The sequence below is a fragment of the Odontomachus brunneus genome, unplaced genomic scaffold (genome assembly GCF_010583005.1).
Source record: "Odontomachus brunneus isolate Ranch 3 - 2012 unplaced genomic scaffold, Obru_v1 Obru_scaffold_003, whole genome shotgun sequence".
In the NCBI taxonomy this organism is placed as follows: domain Eukaryota; kingdom Metazoa; phylum Arthropoda; class Insecta; order Hymenoptera; family Formicidae; genus Odontomachus; species Odontomachus brunneus.
The window spans coordinates 438,634-456,251 of NW_022639453.1; the positions used below are offsets into that span (position 1 = coordinate 438,634).

Genomic DNA, 17,618 nt, shown 5'->3' on the forward strand with positions numbered 1-17,618 from the left:
GAGAGAGAGAGAGAGAGAGAGAGAGAGAGAGAGAGAGAAAGAGGTTTATTTGCGCATGTTCAAAAGTGACGAGGATAAGTATGTAATACCTTGTGCGATGACGAAAACCTATTTGATATTGTTTGTGTAAAGTCGGACGCGCTCCTGACGCCTGATTGTATCACTGATCAATAAAAAAGAAGCTGAAATCACCTTCTCATTGATTGGAATTCAGATCACGAATATACGCGAGAGCAGCACCGTGAACATTTAGCGTATTTTTGTACATCCACAGAGCGCCAATGAGATATTGTAAAAAAAAGAAAGAAACTAAGACCTTTTTCAATAAAAAAATATGGTAATCCTACGTTATTGCAGGCAGAGGTATTAAATTGGCGAGCGCATTGCTTCTTTTTCGCTTTCACGAATGAGTTTCGAACAATTGCGTTTAACGCTAATTAAAAGCGCGCCAGTCTCGACCATTTCCATCGTCGTAGACTTGGCGACACGTACCGTCTCTTTTGACTATCTATCCTGGAATAATTTCACGATCGAAGAACGGTGTCACACTCGACCAGGCCGGCGCAAATATTATCTTTCCGCGTTCTGACGTTCGGAGTGACAGGTCGGGCAAATCCGATTCACCACCCTGTTTCTCTCTCCACCACCATTGACGTGAACCTCCCTGGCTAAGGGCTACGTCTCACGTCGTGGTAGAGTTCGTTTCTACTCGCGAACGCGATCGGACACAATCACTTGGAACATTCGAGTTATCAACGACAAAACAACGCCACGCGCTCTGTCTTTCACGGAGGTCACGTCTGAACTACGCGCGATAATCTCGAAATTGCGAAGTAGAGTAGACAAAAACATGGGTAAATAAACATCTTTTTTCACCTTCCCGATAACGACCGAGTTGTAGCAACTCTCAATGGCGTACTAGTAAATGCATACAATACGAATGGTTACCTTGTGTTAAGATTCGCGACTCGTAAAATTCATAAAATAGATATCAAGTGTAGCTCGCGTTTTGAACTGACGAGCAGTAATGTTTCTCGCGACAGGGAGAACTTTGCCTACACCGGTCTCCTGCAAAGTATGTGGCGACCGATCGTACGGGAAACATTATGGTGTTTATTGCTGCGACGGCTGCTCGTGCTTCTTCAAGCGATCTGTGCGCCGGGGTGCTCTGTTCACCTGTATAGGTGGGTACACCTTTTATCGGGATAAGATATAACACGTGGAAATATCGTAATTGTGGCCTGTCGTCTTTCAGCTACGGGCTCTTGCACCGTTGCAAAAGCCACGCGAAATTTCTGTCCGCACTGTCGTTTAAAGAAATGTTTCTCCGTCGGCATGAATACAGCAGGTAAGCGAGAATTTCCCGCCTTTTGACCGAATTAATTATTATAAGCTATAACGAAAGAAATTTTTTTATTTTTGAATTACTGCGTTATGTTCACGCCCTACTCGAAATAACAAAACTTTTTCTATTCCTGAAAGTTTTCATAATTATAAATCGTGATTTGCGCGAATTCTAACTTCTCACCGAGAGATTTAATCGCCGGTTGTTATCACACGGTTGTAGAGTAAAATATCCTATTAATTCAATGCGAAGACATCGCGACAGTATCTCACCAAACACGCAGAATCATCGTAAACATAGCAGAGTCTAGCTAGTAGTAACTCAATGAGATACAAACAATGACGTGTGCTAGGCACGTGTCTCTAACGCTACCGGGAGAACTTAATTGACAACAGTCATAACTAATTGACGTGAATAATTGACGTCAAGCCCTAATATTTAACATATTTTCTAACACGAGAATATTTTATCCGTTGCAAAGACAAAATCCGTAAAACTTACTCTGCACAATCACATATAACACACACACTTCATAATTAATATATAATCAAATCAAATAACAAATCATATTTAGTCAAAAACAAATTTGATAAAAATAAAAATTGTTTAAATGTAATATCAAGTAAATTTATGTGCGTAGCCACACGTAATATTTATATAAAAATTACATATAAATATAGTGGAAATTCTAAAACAGTTGGAAATAACGATCACATAAGCCGCCACAATCACATCTTTCGTGTAGATAATCTTGTAAATAATTTAACGATAGCTATTGCCACAACGTGTCACGTGAAACGACATCGAGTGTCACTTCGAGTGGTGAGCTCTTGAATACACAAAGCTTACCCTCTGATCGGAGAATTAAAGCTACCCCTCTGTGGAGTTGTTTGACCACGTCGTCGTTACGCGTTCTCATATCGATTTTAACGAAGACGCGAATATAAATAAATCCCTATTCTGTAAAGATAGACCGAAACACGTGGTGACGCGAATTGTTAACGTAAACCTTTGGGTCTCTATATTTTACGGGAAAGAACACTCTTCGGGTCTCTATATTTTACGGGATATCAAATTTTTTAAGGCAAAAAGATTTTGAAATTCTTTGGAAATATTTTTATAGCTGTACAGGAAGAGAGAGGACCGCGAATTCGAAGTAACACGCTATCGAGGCCGCACAATTCTAACGTGGTCTGGAAGCCTCAAGTTAACTCTACGGCGACTCTCTGTGCTCGTTTTAATAGTTCCGAGGTATATTTGCCATTCAAGAGCACCACGTTGAACAATACTCTACTGATGAAGACGATACACACGTCCGACAATAGGGAGGAGATCATCTTCCCTGTCTTGTCGCGCCAGATACAACCAACTATGAAGATTATATCGCCTGGTAATTTTCACTCATTGAATATTTCAGTTATCAATTCTCGCGGCGAAAAAATTACACCGCGTTCGCGATAATGCATCGTGACAGTTGCAACGTCTATTTTCCAGGACTAAATAAAACGAATAAATGAAATATTTATTTGTGTTGCATATCAGGCACGGCTATACAGTACGAGATTTCCGCGCAGATATTCCTGGCTGCCGTTCAGGGTGCTCGTCGACATCGAGACTTCTCGGTGCTGAACGTGGAGGAGCAAAATAAAATTCTACGTCGCGGCTGGTCGGCCCTTTTCATTTTGCGTGCGGCCACGTGGCCGGTCGATATAATGAACATACGTGGGCAAAGTGCGATAACTAACGACAGTGCGTCGGGTTATCTAACCGCGGCGCGCATCGCCATTGCTAAACTGCAGCTCGACGATGTCGAACTGTGCATTCTGGACACGTTCGTGCTATGTCGACCCGGTAAATAAAAGGCTACATGAAGCAAATAGATAATTAAGAAGACTCTAATGAAAATGAAACAAGACAAGAAAAAGAATTGATTAAGGTAAAAGTATCAATCCCCAGACGCATACCTAATCCCGGACATTCTTATTGTTTTAGTCTTTAAAAATGAATATTTAAACCAACATAGAATATATATACGTATTTAATATACACTATTAGAAAACTTAATTAGTATTAAATTTAATAACTGGGACGTGAAGTTTTTTTACATAACTATGTTATAAAAAGTAATAGTAAAATTAATATTATATTTTTAATAACACGTAGTTGCGATAGCATAAAGGAGAACCAATGAAGAGACTTCTGGAAAGCTCCGTCGAAATCTCGATAAAGGCCATAATGCTTTGCAAACTGAATCTTTCAGGCAGTGTGACTGAAACAGTATTTATGATATATTAGAAAAATTATTCTAACACATCATAACGTGTTATAATGTTTCACAATTTAATGTGGAATTTAATAAGAAAACATGGAATATAAGAAAAAATATTAGATTTCATAAGAAATATGAAATATTATAACTAATTTATAACTAATAATCCTAATGTTATGAAAATAACATAAATAATGTTATGAAAATCTTCACTTATTAATTTTAATATCAAATTCTTAAATTTACTTACAGAAATGCTATTATTTTTAAGAATTTTTCTAACAGTGTATGTATATATATTTTTTATGTTGACACTTTAAAAATATTCGTATTTAAAAACGAAAATAACAATATCTAGAATTAAGTGCGTGTCCGGACATTAGTACTTTTACCTTAAATAAAAATACCAATCTCTGGATACTCTAATAACACTGGTACCTAACTCTGGACATTCTTATATTGTTTTGGTTTTGTCCAAGCATTACCATAGGTGCTTTTATGTATATATACGTATTATAAATTGCAGAAATCGCTAATACCGCGGATGGCTTTCGTATAATGTCGCGAGCAAGAGACAACGCCGTGGAGGCTCTGATTCGGCATCATCAGCATCGAGACGATAATAACAACAAATTGATCAGGATTCTATTTGTCCTACCCATACTCACCGGGTGCTGTCCTCGAGAATTGGCTGGAGAACTGTTCGCGCCAATTATCGACGATGCAGACATGGAGAGAGTCATCGCGTCTGTGCGATGAGTTTTTAGCAAAACGTCAAAAATTATAACATTATCGCATATTATACGTTTTTCGTAATTGTGATTCGACGCACGTTATATCAGACATGATTTTCGAGTAGAAAATTTCGACATAGGATGTACATGTGAAAACATCACGGCAAAAATGCCTTCTCACTTGTATAACGATCATTGAATTTTAACGTTACGTTGTGCACGCACGTCAATCGATTTCGCAGCGATCGAGGGCATATATCACGCTTGAAATCGCTATGAATCACGCTGCTTTGTAAACTAACGCTCAGTGGACGCACTCGACGTAAAATTTTACACGGCATACCGGTTCTGGAATGCAAATGCGAAGGATAGCTAAGTGTGTTGCGTGGATTAAGAAGAAAAATTAAGGACTCTGTGTGTATTAATTTGAGTATATACGTATATGTGTATTAATTTAAATATATATGTAAACCAACACCCCCACAATAAATCGTTCCTGTGCAACTAAAAGAGGTTCGTGACAATGTCAGGAAATTGGCCGATACGCGCTTTGATTTATATGTTCGCCGCTGTAATACTGAACCTGAGTGAGTATCGTTGCGAAATTATAGTAACAAAATACCGAAATAATAATCCAACACGGAGAAAAATAATTTTGCTCTTTTAGCAAAATCATCGTTGTTACTGCATATTCGTAGTGATAGTAAAAAAATTTAGTTGACATAACTAATTTTACAAATTATTCGTTATCAGAACAGTAGTTTCGTTGCAAGGATAGAAAAAATTTGTTGAATGTATTTGTCTTAAGAATCACGTTAATTTGCTATTAAAGCAAAATAATAAAGCTATTAAAGCATAATAATGCTATTAAAGCATAATGCTATTATGCTATTAAAGCATAATAATGTATCCTTACCAAATTTATTTGCTATCGGAGCAAAACTGCAACTGCTTACATAAATCCATCATGGTTCTTATAGCAAAATAATTTGTAGATTCAGCAAAGTAATCCAACAAATAGTAATTAACACTCTCAGCAAGTCTTTTTGCTATCCATATAATAACGAAAAGATTTTGCTAGACCAGCAGAAAATTTGCTGGGCCAGCAAATTATTTTTCTCCGTAAAAATTCCTTATTTTAGTTACCTCCGCGATGGAGATGCAGTCTAAACAGCAATATCAAATATACAGAACAGGTAAGAATATAAAAAAGAATATAATGTAAAATCTCTCCCTCTTCCTTACTTCGAGAGATAATGATATCTTACACACTGCTACAGAAACTGGCTGGAACGCGGCGATACTCGAGAAACATTGTGCGTATCATGATAAAAATAAGAAAAAATAATTCCGCCAACTACTACACAAATTGTCTTTCTAATTTAACAATTGTTCCGAAGGTAAAAGCGAGCCTCAACCGGTGGTCGAGTATTACAACTTGAACGGAACACAATACTTCTTTTTCTCTCAGAAATTGACGTGGGATGAAGCGCGAGTGTTGTGCAGCAATTACAACGCGAGGCTCGCCATCCTAGACACCATGGAGAAGGCCACGAGCGTTGCGCAAGCGATCGCGGATTCCAACATAGGTAATTCGTCACAACGTGACTATCATCATTCTATTGTGTATCTGGGACATGAAAAGTGACATTTGAATGTACCGAAATCAGAGATAGAAGAAGACTCGTGGCTCGGAGGCCGACGTTTGGGAAGCACGTGGTCGTGGATACACGATCGCGTTGAGTCTTGGAGGAACACCGAGATACCCGTGGAGCCGAACACAGAAGATTACCCCCCGTGGACCAGGAGACCGTTGCGACCAATGAAGGAATGCCTGGCGATCGATCGTCGTGTTCATTCTCACCCCAACTTCATCGACCTCGACTGTCGATTGCAGCGGCCATTTATTTGCGAAAGAAGTAACGAGATTTGCCTGATGTCTACGTTATCGTGTTTCCCACCTCAAACAATCAAATACGAGAATAATTGAAATTGTTATTGGCGCCCCCAGGCAGCACGATTTACTAAAAGATCTCTTAAAAACATCTAAGACATCCTATTTCTTTTAGATGTCCTTTAGTAATTTTGTGCCGTTTTGGCAGAATTCGAAGAGGACGTCGGGAAACCTGTGCCGTCCAAGTGGTTGCGGATTCAGCAACGCACGTATACTCTGTACCACGCCAGGGTTACCTGGGAAGAAGCCGCGATACACTGTCGTTTGTTGGGTGCCAGATTGGCGATCATGGAGAACTCCAACGTTATAGAAATTCTCGCCAACAGCATGACGAGGACTCGACCCGGTAAGAATGCGCGATTAATGATTTGATCGTTGAATTCACCATCGAAGCTATAACTGCGGCTACGGGCAGCGTGATGTCCGTGGCGCCTATGAAAGAGTCGTCGTCATCACTTCTCCGTAAATTCATACGTGTGACAATAAAAGCGTTAACTGTTACTCGTAAACACAAATCACACTTCGAAATAAAGATGAAATAAAGATACGTGGCTACACACAATCCGGACCATCTTTCCTCAGGGAAGATTGTAGAATTTGCGACTGATCGGTCACGCTAATAAATGCATAGCAAAAACTCACATTTTTCGCAAGATTTTGAGACTGTCTGGATCGGAGCGTATTACTCTTACGGACAGTGGATGTGGATGCCCACGGGCGCGAGCCTGAGCCCGATCACGGACAGGAAGAGTGGCTACCCACCGTGGAGATTCGGCAGGTCCGAGAGGAACGACGGTTGCCTGCTCCTTGACCGACACATAGACAACATGCCAAGCTTCGTCGAGACGAAATGCGACCGCAAACGGGACTTCGTATGCGAGGAATGTGCGTTTACTACCGTCGATAATTGCTAGGAAGAAATGCGACACGAATACGATAGCTAGTCGATATCCGTGGTTATCTGCTTGCTACTCGCGAATTTATTCGCACGGTCCTTAGAATAATAAAACGAGGAAGGTCCTACGCCTTTCTCGCTTTATTATCCTCGAAAGATAATCGCGTTATTTACGGCTTGACTTTTACATCAGATCCGGAAGACCAGATCAGCAACTGGCTGAATGAGCCGATAAAATTCACGCACAATGACAGCATCTACGTCATTTATCCGATGGAGAAGAGCTGGAACGAGAGCAGGGCGTTCTGTAACGAGCAGGGTAGCGTGCTAGCTTATATGAACGACATAAACGTGACCAATTTGATAGTCGAGGCAATGGGCGATCATCCCAAAGGTATATACGATCGAGATAATGAATTCCGACTTTCAATCTTAAAGAGAAGTATTTTGCAAATGCAGATATAACTCACGTGTGGATCGGAGGACACCTGATCAAGCCGAACGAGTGGCGATGGACGCAAAGCGGCAGAAGGATCTCGGAGAATAAGGACTCATCTGGATTCCCACCGTGGGTAAACATAAACGAGCAACTCGATTATTATACTGGAGTGTCGATCTGCCTAAATCTGGATCGTAGTGATCATGTGAAGCCGCATTTGTACGGCCTCGACTGCAACAGCAGGCAGCCGTTTGTTTGCAAAATAAGTACGAAAGACTAAGATCCTATCGATAAATAGATTCTATTGATAATCGTCACTTGAAGTTTGCCACGTGAAATGCTTAAATTTATATTCAAAGATAGATCTAAGTTTTTCAGTTAAATCATATGATGTAATCGATTCAAAACTTACACTTAACTCTAATTCAAATCTGAAAATCTCATTTGAAACAAATTTCAAGTAATGACTATTAATACAGACCTAAGATGAAAGAAAGAGAGAGAAAGAGAGAGTAACTTTTTTCTACGAGAACACGCGATCACACATAATAAAATTTATCACGTTTTAGCGTGTGATATAACGCCATTCGTGAGCAACGGCAATTGGATGTGCGAGCATACGCGTGACGGCAAACAATGCAAATTGCATTGCGACAAAGGATTTATAGTGCTGGGTGTGAAAAATATATCGTGTACGCATCAGGACGGGTGGAACACCGTGAAAAATTGGCTTGAGGTGCCACTTTGCCTCGGTAATCACTAATAAATAAAATAATAACTTAAGACTCCTGGCCTCTCGCATTGTCTATTTCTTTTTAATAATGTCAGAAGCGAGAAAATACATGCTAAAAATTCTTACGAAATATATGGAAATAAAAATATATATCCATAAAATAACACAATCAATTAAACAAATGTGTAAGATATTCCGTGCACTCCCCTTTTGCTCTAACAATCAATAATTTGTCGTAAATTAATGTGATATACAATTCATCTTCTTAACCAATTTCTTCGCCTATTTCTATTCAGGTTAATTTACAATAAATTATTGATTGTTAGAGCAAAAGAGGAGTGTACGGAATATCTTACAAATTTATTTAATCGATTACAAGTGTTACTTTATGGATATATCTTTTTATTTCAACGTATTTCGCAAGAATTTTTCATGCATTTTCTCGCTTCTGACGTCATTAAAAAGAGATAGACAATGCGAGGGACCAGGAGCCTTAAGATCTTAAATATAGACGAGCAATTTATATAAATGATCACAGGTTTATAATATGTATAATCACATCATCACATATTCCATACAAGTTCAATGAAAAGAAATATTTCGAGCAAGTTTTACTAAAAAATACTTTGCAGCGTCGAGGGATTATACGAGACGAATAGTGAGATCCTTGGATCACGATCTACAAAGCAGCGCGGGCTATTACTTCATTCTGGATCACGCGAACAAAAGAATGCGATCGCTGTCGTTGCGTTTTATCGAACGAATTCTCAATATCTTTCCGTGAGTAGCATTTCATTGACCATCGAAGTCAGCTTTGTCTTTTCGCTAATATTTCAGGGTAAATTATAATCTCAAAATGGGAATGTATTGCATGGCGACGAATCCGCCGGCTCAATTGCCGTTCAATCAAACTGACACTTGCGCCGTGCTACATGCGATTAAGTATCTCGCGACGAAACTGAACGCGACAGACGGTCGCCAAGAAACGCATTCCAATATCTTACAGCAGCATCTATCCGCGCACAAAGGAAAGAAAGTTGTGATATGTACGTAAATGAAATTATAACGAAGCAGCATTAGCTCGACACAATTTTTTCGAATTTTCCTTCGATAGTTACTGTCGTCGACACGAACCACATACCTCGCTACCTGGAAATTCTAGCTCGCATGAAAACTATCAATAATAGGATTGTTGCGATCGGCTCGGAAGACAACTGGGAGATTCTATTAGCCTTAGCTTCTATCGGTTTCGATCGTCGTAAAAATCTTTACCTATTCGATACAACTGAATTCGACACGATCATTAGAGAACTATACAGTAAGTAAAAGTATACAACTTACCTAGCTCTGAAAAATATTATATAGAACAATCGTTCCCAACTTAATTAAATTGCCGGGACAAAGTAATAATTCACTTTGTTGCAGGTTTCAAGAAAAAGACACTAAAATGTAAGAAGTTACAATATCTAACATTAATCCAAAGGTGTCAAAGTATATGACGTTCTGTGTGACTTGGATAATCTGAAATTTTAGGTCCAACGAAACAAACTACTATTATCAACGTACACCCAACTGAAGTAAACACAAACTTAACTCTTCATGGACCTAATAATACAGAAAATATTACAATGCAATCTACCATTCACGATACTTCGACCACACCAAGTAGTTTTACTGAAACTGATCAATATCAAGATGACACAAATTTACAAGAACAAGTACTACTCTCTGTATCATCTATGCTAAAAGAAAAATCAAATATCAAATAGAAATTAATCTAATTACTGCTCCTTACTTTCCAAATTTCGCAGAAAATACCGCAAGATGGGAATACAATGAAGAAGGATCAAGATCTGGAGTCGAAGGAACAATCACTGTGGGAAGATACGGTTAATGAATGTAAGTTTTTTCTTGCCTTACGCATAAAGTAGCATTCTTTGAGGAAAATATTTTCTTGTATTTTAATATTTTGTTTTACAGATTTATCAGATGGCACGTTCGAAGAAGAACCTGAAAATTTGTAAAATAATGTAGAACAATTTGATAGTTCCTGCAGAAGTTGCGGCATCCATCCTAGTGACACACGAATATATATATACTATTGCACGCTATTCCATCTATTTTCTATACGCCTCACGAACGACACAACGCACAGGAGACATTCACCCAAAATCATCATTTTCTTTGGCACTTTATTAACGTAAATAACAACTTATGAAATTATATATACAAAGTCTTAAAATAATATGGCCTATGATGAACGATAAGACGACATGCTGATCCTGTGGAAACGATATATCAATAATAAACACGTATACCATTGGAGATGTTAGATGAACGTCAGCCTAATGAAATTCTGTTCTACTTAATTTTATAAGAAGACATTTGTTTTACATAATTATGTAATGAAAAATAAAGACCACATAAACGAATAACGACCAGAATCTTCAATAATTATAACAAAATTATACAACAAAATTTAAATGACTCCATAATGGTCACAACTAAACCGAGATATTCCTGACTCTCTATGCTATGTGTTAAACTTTTCTATAAGTTAATTAGATGAAAAAGAGAGACCTGGCAAACACAGAAATAACGATCAATGAAATTATAATCATCCATCCTGATGAATTTCTATAAATTGTTATTAACAAAATCATATAATAAATTATAAAACTTAAAAGCAAACTGCTATAATAATATCTGAAATGCCACTCGTATTATGCATGATTATGCAAAGTATGATATTAACAATAACATATCTTACTTATACAGCATATTGTGTATAATACACAATCGTAAATAAATATTATTAATTAAAAAATAAACTGAGAAAGATACTATAGCACCCAATCGAAAAATATATCACTTCGAATTATTTTGTACGAATTGCTACTTTATAGTGCAATCGTAATATATAGATTAATATTTGTCATCGCGTAAAACTCTAAGAGAAATAAATTGCTCTTTGTATTATATGGAAAATTGTTTTTGTATAAAAACTATATGTATTTCGTGTAATGTGTATATGAGGCAATGTGGAAAATCTATTTTACTAAATTATTGCACCTCGAGACAAATAAATTGTTAACTCACTTGCACATACAAAACGTGCAAACCTGCAGTAAATATATGTGATAACACGATTATAAGCATATTAAAGATGAGGTGAAAGATATAGTATTATAATTGACTCTAGATGACCACTCAGAATCGCTTAAATAACATTAATTAATCTGAATATCTTATAGTCTACAAAACGAAGTGCTGCAGATCTCATGATATGCAGGCAGGCACCATTGTTATCTAGAGTTATGTATGTAAAATTACATGTATACGACTAATTTTTGTTTAAGTCATCTAACTGTAATCAATAATACTTTTTCTTGTATTTACGATATCTCTCTACCTCGGATTGCCGGCGCAATTGATTTATAAGTTCTGTCGGTACATACCATAACTTGTCGACATTGTTGAGCAGAGCTTCCGTTACTTGACAGCATATAGCAGCCATGTTGACTTGAGCGGTCAAATCGGCACGGTCTCGAGGATGAACGTACCGAGGTGGAAACAGCGATGGTGCTACTATCATAGCCACGTTGTGTATTGACATCTTGTTCCACACCTGATTCTCGATGACCAGCTTCAAGAAATTTAACAACGCCTCTAAGGTGCATCGATGTTCGACAGGCAGCAATAACACCAGCAAATTGAGGGAGTACACCAAGTCGTGGGGACTCTTTACACCTGCATATGTAATTATTTGTTCAATTAATTATTACTCTGCATACAAATATACATATGTTACATAAGTAGTAGCCTTACTAACCGTGACTCTGATAGAAGGCATCGATCAGCTCAACTGTGAGGAGAGGTTGTGGCAAGTCCCGCAACAATCTCTTTAAGATGGCTGATAAATCATGACATGGAGTTCGTTTAAATAGTTTATCCATCTCTTTTGGTTTACAGTAGAAATCTGTCTCTAATTCCGTACAGATCATTTCTACCTATAATAAATAAACATATAAACATGCATTTATATATTTCTAATTATTCACCATTATTGTTATATTTCTGTTAAATATACTTACTTTCTGTTTATGGCCGCCAACACGAAGAATGCCCTCCTCTTTTACTCCACGTTTCGTCAATTCATTAAGTATTTTTTGGAACACTAATGGTATGTTATTTTCCTCGCTAGTCAATTGACTGTCCCTGAGTAATAGTGTCGACAAAGAGACGCCGAACAGATTTCCAGCTTTTCTCCGTCGTTTATTGGGCTTTCTTCTCGTAAGTGGTATATTATATTTATCAAAAATAGCCGTCAATTCGAGCCACAGAAGAGGTTGCAATCTCGTGAGATCCCGTTGCGACAGCAGTTCTACTTCTTGTCGAGCGTAATCATCGTCAGTTACGAGATTGTCATAAGACTTAACTTCATTGGTCCTGCACATCTGCTCAAAACTGAGATGGCCGTGCGACGAAGTGCGACTCAACGGATGAGTTATGAGATTCTCATCCGCTGGCCTAGTCAAGCCATATAAACTGCTATGACTTCGAGTCACCGTCGCATGACTTCCTGAATTTCGTCTAAAATATTATATCAAACGGCTATTGCAAGAAAAATCCTAAAAACACGATTAAACGCATATATGATTATCCTAAACTTACCGGAGAGTCGATTCCTTTGGTACAGACAGTTTTTTAACCGATTCCGTGTCCAAATGCGTCGTGTTTTCTACATCGCCAAGACCGCCGTTATTGTGTCTTTGAATCTGCCTGGAAACATGTATCGTTCCCAATCTATGGTAACCAGTAAGCTGAATCCCTTCTGCAATAATAAGTAATATTTTAAATATCAAAATAGAAATTTTGATTTTGTTTCTATTGCTGTATCAAACTAGACAAGGACGATAATACCTGAATCATTTGCGACATCTCCTCTTGACCAATTACCAGTCCTCCTAAAAATTTCTTGTACAGGTACAGGTGCTGGAGCAGACGTTGGCACAGAATTAAGAACCGTTTGCGGCGCACTTGGTGTTCTACGAACTATCGTTTTCCCCTCATTCGACGTACGATGAAATATGGATACGAAACTTGGGACACCGCTATAAGAGATTAAAAATAATCTATATCACAAGAGTGAGACACTAAATATATGTACATATGTACATTATAATAAACTTTATAAATTAAGAATAATTATTTTAATAAATTTACCTTTGATGAGGATGATCGATCACGGTGACTGTTGGAGGTGAAGGAGGTGATGCGTTTTCTGGTGTAGCACCTGGAACTGAGTCTAATGAATCAGGCGTAGCGCTACGTGATCGTGTACCTGTGCTGGACACCTAAATAAATAAAAGATAAAATTTATTAATTATAGAGTTGTGAGTATAATTTAGTTATCTAACGTTATCAATTTGTAACGTACCTCTACATCTTTAAAGACGTCTCGAATGTCTGGTTTACGAACACGCTGACGTTGATTGAAACGTTGCTTAACCGTGTGGTTAAGTGACTTCACACGACGTTTCACAGCTTCTGCCTGGGCTCGCGACAGAGGACGCAAGGCTGCTCCTAATTCTTCTGGTTGTACCTCTCTACCTGCTTTCCATGCCTCCGTTAATTGCTCTAAACCTGCTGCACGTAACCATTCAGCTTCTTCTTCTCCCTCTGTAAAGCAATATATGAGATTTATAGAAAAAGTCTAATAAACACTTTTTTATAAATTCTAATAATGTTAGATTAACATTGTTCATTAAGGATTAGGATAGGACTGGAATTATTAGAAAGTTGCATGTTTGTTTGTGTATATAAACATAATTCAATAATAATAATATATATTAATAATAACCATCATAACATCGTGGACTGCACTCTTCATCCAAATAATCGTCCAACATTTTTGTTTCCTCTATCATCTTTTGATATTCCTCCCAGTATTCGAGTAGGTGGTTATCATCTCTCGCGTAGGTAGCACTGTGTCCTCTATCCATGTTTCCGTTTCCTTTATTCTCGTATCTTTGGTACTGTGTATATATTTGACAACTAAAGAGCCATTGAAAGCATTCAAGAATTCTGTTGCTCCTGGATATGTGCGTAGCCACTACTTTGATATCTGGACAGATTGCATGAATCATATCAAAAGCTCTGTTCTACTTATACCTACTTATACCTTATTTATGTCTTTCTTAGCCTAATCATGATGATTCAGACAGATAACATGACGATTATTGAGACACACATAGTTAAACATGGGTGGGTGTTACAAGCACAAGATTATCTTCATTATGAGTAACACCACAAGTAGTGTACGAAAGATAATTGTCTACAGCTAATCGCACTACATAGTTACTACTAATTACACAATAACTTTCCTATATAAGATCAAACAACGGGCGCGGCAAATTTTAAAGAACAGAGTGTGTGTCCGTTATTTATAAAATTCGATCTTCAAGAATTTGTACTACGCAGATGAAACAGAAATGGCTGAAACACGATCACGATAAAATGATGTGATTTGAATAACGTATCGACGTCATTTGCAATCAGGATTACAGATTTTAAAGATATACTACTCAGATAAACTCACACGAATGAGAGTTCAATCGAACATGCAATTGACAGTCAAAGAACGTAAACAATTACTTGACTTGCGGAGATTTCTTTCTGCGCGTTACGATTCGAACGTACTACTGGTCCGTTTCACAAAGTTTAGGGAAACTGAGCTAACTTCAGTAAAGTCGAATCGCGCATCCTCCATTAGCGCATACACACAAACACACACTCTAGCACAATTTTCAACACACTCGTATATGACAAACGTTGTAAACAATGGGCAGGCATAAAAGATCAATAAATGAAGCTGTCAGTAATTTATTCATACCATCGCCCGTTGTCTCTTGAATAATTAGCCTCGCGCGTATCGTGATGTACCTCACACTCACGTAACCACGCAGTTTCTCTTACACGCACACACAACACGCATACACATACCATGCATATGCAACGAACACACCTTACGCGGCAAAACGCAAAAATATTGTCGTTTACGGCAATCCATACTGCGCCGCGTATACGTTTCGACACATAACCTAATTTGTAGCGGCTATCGAGTGAACGCACCTTATGACACTGCGACGTCCTCTTCATGAATGGAGTACGCACGTCGTGAACAGGATTCCTTCGCGTGGGTCTCAATGACGTGTGCAGCAGGCGGCTGCTCATCGTGCTCCGGGAGCGAGTTTCGCTCTGCGAGATAAAGGGAGATTTGAAACAGAGAAAAAGAGTGAGAGAGAGAGAGAGAGAGAGAGAGAAAAAGGTTGAGAAACGGGGATACCAACGGAAGAGGGACCGCGCGAATGAGCGATCCGCTTTTTGATCCACGGCGGAGTAACTTGCGCGCGCTGAAGAGTCTCTCGCTTGAGAATGCCAAGTGCGACTTTTCGAGGCTAGCTGCTTCCGAGAAGTCCTAATGTATTCCGCGCGCGAACGCGCATCGCGACGGAGATCAGCAACGGCGATGGCAACGGCGGCGGGGGTGAACGCGACGCGTGCGTGCACTCGCTCGTGGAATACGCGCGCCGCTAATCCAAGAGCGCAAATACACCGCGAGAAAAAAGACGCGTTCAAACGCGGCCGCAACCTGTTGCGCGCATATACACGCTTACTTACGTGCGCGGGCACACGCACGGGCATTCTCGACGCCTCGGCTACACCGTCCTGAACGTGTGTGTACTCGCTCGTTTGTGCGCGCGCACATACAGTCGCGGCTTTTTTCTTCTTTTTCCATCTATTGCCGGAGTGACACCTGCTGTGCCGCGGCAACTTCAGGGTTGACGCCATCTTCTATAATGAACGCCAGGAAGATGGCTGTGATTTTCGGCGCCACTCACCAAAATCGAACGAACAATACGTTTCTCGCGGTAGAAGAAAAACGAGGGTTTCGAGATCGAAATGATTTTAGTAAATTAGATTCCCAGTTAAGGTTGTCTGCAACAAAGAGGACGTCAGATCGATTATGATCTCTCGTTCTCGTGTCGTATGCAGCCCGAACTCGACGGAAAATCTTTGTCTCGATCTCTATTCACGCGCGTGCAAGTTTACCTTGTAGGTAACTATATAACGAAGCCCAGTAAATATCAATTAACGGCAATAGTACATCAATGTTATAATTTCCCACTCGATAATGTAACTGTTACATACACTCGCGTCATATCACATTTACATTGTTGAGTAAGAAATGGAAACATTAATGTTATATACTGATAGCTGGTGTTTATACCAGTTGAGAATTCGTTATTTCATAGGCTTTAACGTCCAAAGATGACAAATTTATAGCGAAACTATGCCCGCCGTCAAACTTTCGCCGAGGATTTACTGCCTAAGCATCTCCCGGCCGCGACGAGATACTCGAGATATTACTACACAGACGCGTGGATGTAAGTTATTCGATATTTACGCTGACCGGTCGTTATTCCGGCGTTATTTCGCACTCGCCTTATTTTGTGCTGCAACGTTATATTTTTAGAATCGAGCAAAATAACTGCCGCAGTAAGCACGATAAAAGGAGCTGAAAAAGCGCGTAATATCGTCGAGTACGACTAAATGTGTGCGCAAGAACCGGACTACGTCAGTTGTGTCAGCGCAAAACAATCAACAGCTGCGGTTATTACGTGATGCAAGAACTGCTGTCGACGTCGATTGTATAAATTAGACTCGCAATTATCGGCACGATAACGTACCGTGTCGAGCATTCCCGTGGCATTGGCTTACGGTACTGTTGATCGCACCGATCCACACACACACACATACAGCTGCTTAGATTGTGCTGTGCGTGTGGGTGTGCGTGTGTCTGACAGACTGTTACGTGCTTATGCGGCACACATGTACTCTGTAGCGATGGGTGCTCGAATCCTCATTGAATGGATGTGCAAACAATGTTTGGAGATTCGCTTCGAGTATCTTACGAGATTGAAAGGTCCTCTAAGGCAAGCCTTAAAAAAAAATGATAAGAGCCTGAAAACTCTCAAATACATCCACGCACTAATAACAGATACCTAGAAAATCTCTGGACTTTCGTTGTATTCTCGTGGCGATTCGATGCGTTTCCAGTTCATCACTACCGATATACGCAATAGCCTTCTACGGTGGGAGCACGCTATATCGGGACAGCCATTCACAGATGCTCACGCGCATATTACAACATCATGAATCATTAGCATCGAAATTGAGACATGC

General features: G+C 39.1%; 3 protein-coding genes across 9 annotated transcripts; 2 read left to right on the plus strand and 1 right to left on the minus strand.

Moving 5' to 3' along the window:
• The first annotated feature begins 576 nt into the window (after nucleotides 1-576).
• LOC116844754 (nuclear receptor subfamily 2 group E member 1-like) lies at nucleotides 577-4,473 on the plus strand. 2 transcript variants are annotated; one of them, XM_032816771.1, is made up of 6 exons: nucleotides 577-854; nucleotides 1,044-1,184; nucleotides 1,256-1,348; nucleotides 2,469-2,735; nucleotides 2,888-3,196; nucleotides 4,141-4,473. In XM_032816771.1, the coding sequence occupies exons 1-6, from the start codon at nucleotides 851-853 to the stop codon at nucleotides 4,371-4,373; spliced, it is 1,047 nt and encodes a 348-aa protein (XP_032672662.1). In that variant the 5' UTR covers nucleotides 577-850; the 3' UTR covers nucleotides 4,374-4,473. The 2 variants fall into 2 exon arrangements, with proteins under 2 accessions (XP_032672662.1, XP_032672653.1); XM_032816762.1 differs by lacking the exon at nucleotides 577-854 and having other exon boundaries at nucleotides 1,028-1,184.
• Nucleotides 4,474-4,676: 203 nt separating this feature from the next.
• On the plus strand, nucleotides 4,677-10,801 carry LOC116844669. Its single transcript, XM_032816532.1, has 17 exons — nucleotides 4,677-4,935; nucleotides 5,491-5,544; nucleotides 5,629-5,664; nucleotides 5,749-5,937; nucleotides 6,019-6,267; nucleotides 6,451-6,648; nucleotides 6,957-7,187; nucleotides 7,391-7,591; nucleotides 7,657-7,902; nucleotides 8,206-8,388; nucleotides 9,002-9,149; nucleotides 9,207-9,415; nucleotides 9,484-9,687; nucleotides 9,795-9,818; nucleotides 9,903-10,087; nucleotides 10,181-10,268; nucleotides 10,350-10,801. The coding sequence occupies exons 1-17, from the start codon at nucleotides 4,872-4,874 to the stop codon at nucleotides 10,391-10,393; spliced, it is 2,553 nt and encodes an 850-aa protein (XP_032672423.1). The 5' UTR covers nucleotides 4,677-4,871; the 3' UTR covers nucleotides 10,394-10,801.
• LOC116844722 (rho GTPase-activating protein conundrum) lies at nucleotides 10,545-17,567 on the minus strand. 6 transcript variants are annotated; one of them, XM_032816661.1, is made up of 10 exons: nucleotides 16,053-17,567; nucleotides 15,504-15,629; nucleotides 14,233-14,496; nucleotides 13,810-14,051; nucleotides 13,596-13,726; nucleotides 13,293-13,483; nucleotides 13,044-13,203; nucleotides 12,464-12,962; nucleotides 12,202-12,379; nucleotides 10,545-12,119 (listed from the first exon to the last, which is right to left on the minus strand). In XM_032816661.1, the coding sequence occupies exons 3-10, from the start codon at nucleotides 14,372-14,374 to the stop codon at nucleotides 11,743-11,745; spliced, it is 1,920 nt and encodes a 639-aa protein (XP_032672552.1). In that variant the 5' UTR covers nucleotides 14,375-14,496; nucleotides 15,504-15,629; nucleotides 16,053-17,567; the 3' UTR covers nucleotides 10,545-11,742. The 6 variants fall into 6 exon arrangements, with proteins under 6 accessions (XP_032672552.1, XP_032672543.1, XP_032672535.1 ...); XM_032816652.1 differs by lacking the exon at nucleotides 16,053-17,567 and adding an exon at nucleotides 15,722-16,000; XM_032816644.1 differs by lacking the exons at nucleotides 15,504-15,629; nucleotides 16,053-17,567 and adding an exon at nucleotides 15,375-15,456.
• Between the last annotated feature and the right edge of the window lie 51 nt (nucleotides 17,568-17,618).

Bases quoted from the DNA above. Each gene is read 5' to 3' on its own strand.
- LOC116844754 (XM_032816762.1), top strand. From the start codon at position 1,028: ATGTTTCTCGCGACAGGGAGAACTTTGCCTACACCGGTCTCCTGCAAA. The intron at 1,349-2,468 runs GTAAGCGAGAAT...ATATTTTTATAG, and splicing joins CGTCGGCATGAATACAGCAG to CTGTACAGGAAGAGAGAGGA. The intron at 3,197-4,140 runs GTAAATAAAAGG...TATAAATTGCAG, and splicing joins GTTCGTGCTATGTCGACCCG to AAATCGCTAATACCGCGGAT.
- LOC116844669 (XM_032816532.1), top strand. From the start codon at position 4,872: ATGTCAGGAAATTGGCCGATACGCGCTTTGATTTATATGTTCGCCGCT. The intron at 4,936-5,490 runs GTGAGTATCGTT...TCCTTATTTTAG, and splicing joins CGCTGTAATACTGAACCTGA to TTACCTCCGCGATGGAGATG. The intron at 5,545-5,628 runs GTAAGAATATAA...ACACTGCTACAG, and splicing joins ATATCAAATATACAGAACAG to AAACTGGCTGGAACGCGGCG.
- LOC116844722 (XM_032816644.1), bottom strand. From the start codon at position 15,441: ATGGATTGCCGTAAACGACAATATTTTTGCGTTTTGCCGCGTAAGGTG. The intron at 13,484-13,595 runs GTAAATTTATTA...AATCTCTTATAG, and splicing joins ATCGATCATCCTCATCAAAG to CGGTGTCCCAAGTTTCGTAT. The intron at 13,204-13,292 runs GTATTATCGTCC...TTATTATTGCAG, and splicing joins AGATGTCGCAAATGATTCAG to AAGGGATTCAGCTTACTGGT.